This window comes from Belonocnema kinseyi, chromosome 1 (assembly GCF_010883055.1).
Source record: "Belonocnema kinseyi isolate 2016_QV_RU_SX_M_011 chromosome 1, B_treatae_v1, whole genome shotgun sequence".
Lineage (NCBI taxonomy): Eukaryota > Metazoa > Arthropoda > Insecta > Hymenoptera > Cynipidae > Belonocnema > Belonocnema kinseyi.
In genome coordinates, this window is record NC_046657.1 from 107111047 (window position 1) to 107116215 (window position 5169).

The window sequence follows — 5169 nt, forward strand, 5'->3', positions numbered from 1 at the left end:
TAATGAAAAGCAAATCAGGTTTTCAAAAACAATGATGACGAGTATTTGAAAATATATCGTTGCACGAATTTAAGTTAGGAAAGTAATATCTAATAATAAATATTTAAAATATAATTTTCAGATTATCATCCAATCATCAGTGGCAAAAGGAAAAATGATGGCGAGCCTTGCCTCCCTTGCTGAAGAACCTTATTCTTGCCCTCAGTTATTTCTTTATTCAAACACTGACACTTTGATATCAGCTGCTGTAAATATATCTTTAAATCCAATTACACTTAACTCCCGATATAAGAACCCCCGGTTTACGATATTCCTAGAATTGATGTCCTGGACAGTTTCGTGATGAGGGGAGCCGCGGGACCGTGAGAGTGAGAGAGAGGCGGCGCACAGTCAAGCGCGGCAAACAGCATGAGTTACATACACTCAGCGCATAAGTTACATCAGGTTGCGTCATACGCCAAAACTCAACAGAAATGGTTCACGCGGCCCGGTCTGTTCACGTTTAGATTCTCCCGATTTCGAATCAAGGCCACTACAAGACATGCTCGCAACCGTTCTTATATCGGGAGTTGAGTGTAACTTTCTATTTATACAAATTTAGTTAGAGACATTACAGTTATATAAGTGTTGCGTAGTCGTAACATAACCTTTATATAGCCAACATGTGACATTCATATGGCAGTTATCTAACAATTATGTAACGATATAAAGTACATACCATTTTTTAATAAATTTCTCTGGAAATTAACTAATTCAGAGCCCGGATCAAAGAATGGCTTGCGCGCTAGAAATCGCGAAAAAGTATTGTTCAAACGGGTTGTGATGTACCAATTTTTAATTTCAAAAAATTAAATTATAAGAAATATGGGCTTGTAGAGAATGACAAGACGGAACTTTTTTATGTTTTTAAAACATAAATCGTCTCCACTCAGGCAAATACTCTTGAAACTGTTTAAAATTTGGTATATATACGCATTACACCCTAGCAATGCCTAAAAAATGAATAAAAATGTAAAAAAAGCAAATTGTTTAATAATAATTAATTGAAAATGGAGACTTGACAGTAAACACGTTTTTTTTTTAGCTTCGGCGAAGAAAAGTATCGAGTGAACTTTAAAGTTGAAACAACTTCCAGTGAGACATTTGTGTCTTACTGTCGGAGGAAGATTTCCGAAAATTTTTAGATCGATTCATTGAAAATTGGCGGAAATATCAATTTTGTAAGATAGCACGCGACGTTGTCTACGATTGCATAGTTAGCAGATTGAAGCGCTTTTAAACCTTAGAACTCTGGCCTATACAGTGTCCTATAAAGGACTCGTATTTTCAAAAATTATACATTAAAAAAGCCTGCTCTTTCCCCCATTTAATATAAAATCGACTGCCTTGTGTATCGCAAGTTGTTCCACACTTTATTTTGTTTCCTTCTTTTTATTAATAAAGAATGTAAACAAACCGTCTAGTGTATTTGTTTTGAATTTTTCACTGTGAAAACGGTTCAGTGCCTTAAATTGTTTTGTATTTTGCAGATCACTCTCTGATCTATTAGACTAAATTGAATATTATATTTTTCTTCTATTACTGTAAAACAATATAATTAGCTAGTTATTTTTAAGTATTTTAATGAGGTCAGAACTTCCAGTATGCCGTAAAAGGCTTCGCGACGAAAGTACGTGGAAAAAAATGTGACAAAAGAGCGCAGGAACGAGCTGATGGAATAATGATATTTTATTAAGTTTAAAATATCTCATTTATAAACATTATTGGCTTGCCTACAACTCGTACTGAAAACATACGCTCGGAAAAAAATCCCTCTTCTCCCCCTAGGTGCATTATACACTATTAATTTATACACCTAACCAAAATTTTTGAATTTATTGAATAATTCAACATTCCATTATGCCAATCATTTTTTTAATTAAATATTTTAAATATAATTAAGATACCATTATTCCATTACCTTGTTCCTGCTTTCTTTTGTCACATTTCTCTTCCACATGCTTTCGTCTTGAAGCCTTTTACGGCCTACTTGAAGTTCTGACCTCATTTAAAAACTTAAAAATAACTAGAAATTTCTAATTATATTGTTTTACAGTAACAGAACAAAAATGTAATATTCAATTTAATCTAATAAATAAGAGAGCGATCTGCAAAATCCGAAACAATTTGAGACACTAAACCGTTTTCAAAGTGAAAAATTGAATACAAATACACTAGAGGGTTTGTTTACATTCTTTATTACTAAAAAAAAGGAAACAAAATAAAGTGATGAATAACTTGCGAAACACAAATTTTCCTATTTCCAGCTATTTGTTAATTCAATAAAAAAAGCAAAATGGATATTTCCGCCAATTTTCAACGAATCATTCTAAAAATTTCCGGAAATCTTTCTCGAATAGCAAGAATCCCGTGCAGAAATTTCGAAAGTGCTCGAGTGGGACCCTGACTAGATTTTCCTAGCTCTAGTCGGGCTATAGTGAGGGAAACTAGCCGAGGCCCCATCTGGAACGTAACGCTCAGGCCACGGGGGCCATACTAGATTTTCTAGTAGGGTTCCAGTGGGATCAGCCCGCTTACAATTCAATTAAAGAGAAAATTACCTTCGGGACTCCTACACGGTACTGGCAGTCAGTACTTTTATCCGTTCATCATCATATGACTGTATACGATCCGAATATCATTTTTATTTTCAAAAATTGGAATTTCATTCAAATATTTTGGGTAATTTTAACACCCACTACTGTTATACTCTAACGATATGACAAAAAAAGTATTTAAAAAATAAATATTAAATAATTGCGAGTATTTTCTCTTTAAATATTAATGGTCCTGTTTATAGTGAATACATATGTATCATTCTTAAACATTAAATGTAAAATATACAAACTGTTAACATGAATATCCATAAAATCATTTAAAAATAAATCAAGATAATCTACTGAAATTTTTATTCGTATAATATTTCGTGTTTTCCCATTGTAGACTACTTTACAACTTTTTACAGTGACAGAACATTTAATTTTTTAAGAGCATTTAAACCTAAACCTAAAATATAATTTTTTCTAAACATTTCGAATCTTTCATAAAGATGGGATTCAGAATTTATTTCTTTAAAAAGCAGCACTGGCCAGTTGTACTTGACATAAGTTCTTCAAAAGCCTCAAAATTATATTTTAGGCAATATAAGATTTTAGGAGTTCTCTGTTCGGGGCCCCATTAGACACAGACAGATTTTCCATACCTGTACGACTCATGGCATTCTTCACTAGAACCTGACAGGGCACCCATCAGTTATTTCTAGACTAGATATTCCGATAGGGGCCAAACCAGTTTTTTTAGACTAGATATTCTGATAGGAGTCCTATCAGAATCCAACTTCAAACAGGGAAAGATGAGGAAATTTCTGCACGAGAAACAAATGTCTGAGTGGAAGTTTTTTCATCTTTAAAGTTCACATGATACTTTTCTTCGTCAAAGCTAAAAAAACTTACTTACCGCCAGGTCTCCATTTGCAATTAATTATTATTAAATAATTTGCATTTAAAACTTTTTCCTGTATTTTTAAGATATCTCTAGGGTACATTGCGTATGAATAATAAAATTTAAACAGTTTCAAGAGTATTTGTCTGAATGGAGACGATTTATGTTTTAAAAAAATAATGGAATTTGCCGACATTTTGTCATACTTTTGGCAATTTTATTATTAAAAATATACATCGCAATAAAAAGATCTCAATGGAAAAAAGTTCCGTCACAAGGAGTTTGGACAATACTTTTTCGCGTTTTTCAGCGCACGACCCATTATTTGATCTGGGCCATCAATTTATGTTTCTAAACTTGCAAATTTGTTATCAGGACGTGGAAAAATTCGCAAGTCGCAGAGCAGAAAGAGGAGTTGAAGTGCAAATGGTCCTCTTCACAAATTCTCCTCACGTGAAACATTACGCCACTTATCGCGATGTTTACGTAAATACGGTCTGCCATTTCATAAATGAGTCTTTGAGAAAGAAACAGTTAAACATTGAAGAAAACATGCCAAATTTTGATCAAGAAGATATTATTTTTCAAGAAAAATTACCAGGTTTAAGAAAAAGAGTTGTCCTTCCTCAAGAAGCGACCAAATAGAAAATGTATAAATGTGTTTAATTTCAATAAAAATATTTTCCTCTTGATTAATTATATAATAAGTTACATATTTGAAAAAAAACTAAAAATTAAAGACAGATATAATAATAATAATAATCAGTGATCTTCAACTAATAATTAATTCTTTAATTTCTACATGTTTTCTACTCCAGGTTTTACATAATTATGATTTTAGTTATTCCTTTTCGATTCTTTAAAAATGTGTATTTTTTTAGTTGTGTCTCAAAATAAATTAATTGTTGGAAAATATTCTTTGTAAATTAAAGGCTATCAAAATCGTAGACTAAAGTTTGAAACAGAAACTAGTTGTTTGCATCGATAGAAAAAGTGTTCAAAATTGTTCCAAGAAAAAATTGGCAGAAATTCTAAGAGAAAACAAAGAGTTTTAAAAGTAGGAATGTATCAATGTCTGCAATATTAAATAATAAATCAATTGATCAATTTATTGTAAATTCTAAAATTGATTTTAAAAAGTGGAAAATCAAAGAATTTAACTCAAACATTATTTTGCACATGCAAAATTGTAAATACACGCTCTATTTATTTATTGTTGTATTGAAATATTTATGTTATTTATTTATTTATATATTTATTTGTCCAATTACAAACCACTGGCTTTTAAATATAATTAATTGATAAAGTGAATCACTTTTGTATTTAAATCCCCAGGTATCATATGTTAAATGAGTCTTTTAATTAGCATAAATGAATCCACAAAAATGAGTAATTCTGAAACATGAAATTAAATTGAAAATTGAAAATTCAACTTTTCCTAACTGGATTTTTCTAGAAATGTCTTCGATAATAATAACATTTTTTAAATCAAATTCACTTGTCTCTAATTACTAAGCAAAATGATAATTTTTTAAAGCTTTTTGTCTGTTAAATTTTAATATAAAGTAATATGTGTCAAGCTGGTCTTGATCAATTAAATTATTAGTAACAAATTTATTGTATTGATTATTACGTAATAATGGATTAGATTGAGGAAATATTGAAACTGCGTTTTCATCGGAAATGTTA

At 30.9% G+C, this 5169-nt stretch overlaps 1 protein-coding gene across 1 annotated transcript in view; it reads left to right on the plus strand.

Moving 5' to 3' along the window:
- The window catches only part of LOC117167524 (transmembrane protein 53), a 48301-nt gene extending 43164 nt beyond the window's left edge, over positions 1-5137 (plus strand). Inside the window, exons 5-6 of the mRNA XM_033352529.1 lie at positions 122-247; positions 3856-5137. Coding sequence (XP_033208420.1) covers positions 122-247; positions 3856-4125 — 396 coding nt within the window. The 3' untranslated portion in view covers positions 4126-5137. The remainder of the gene's footprint in view (positions 1-121; positions 248-3855) is intronic.
- Positions 5138-5169: the final 32 nt, after the last annotated feature.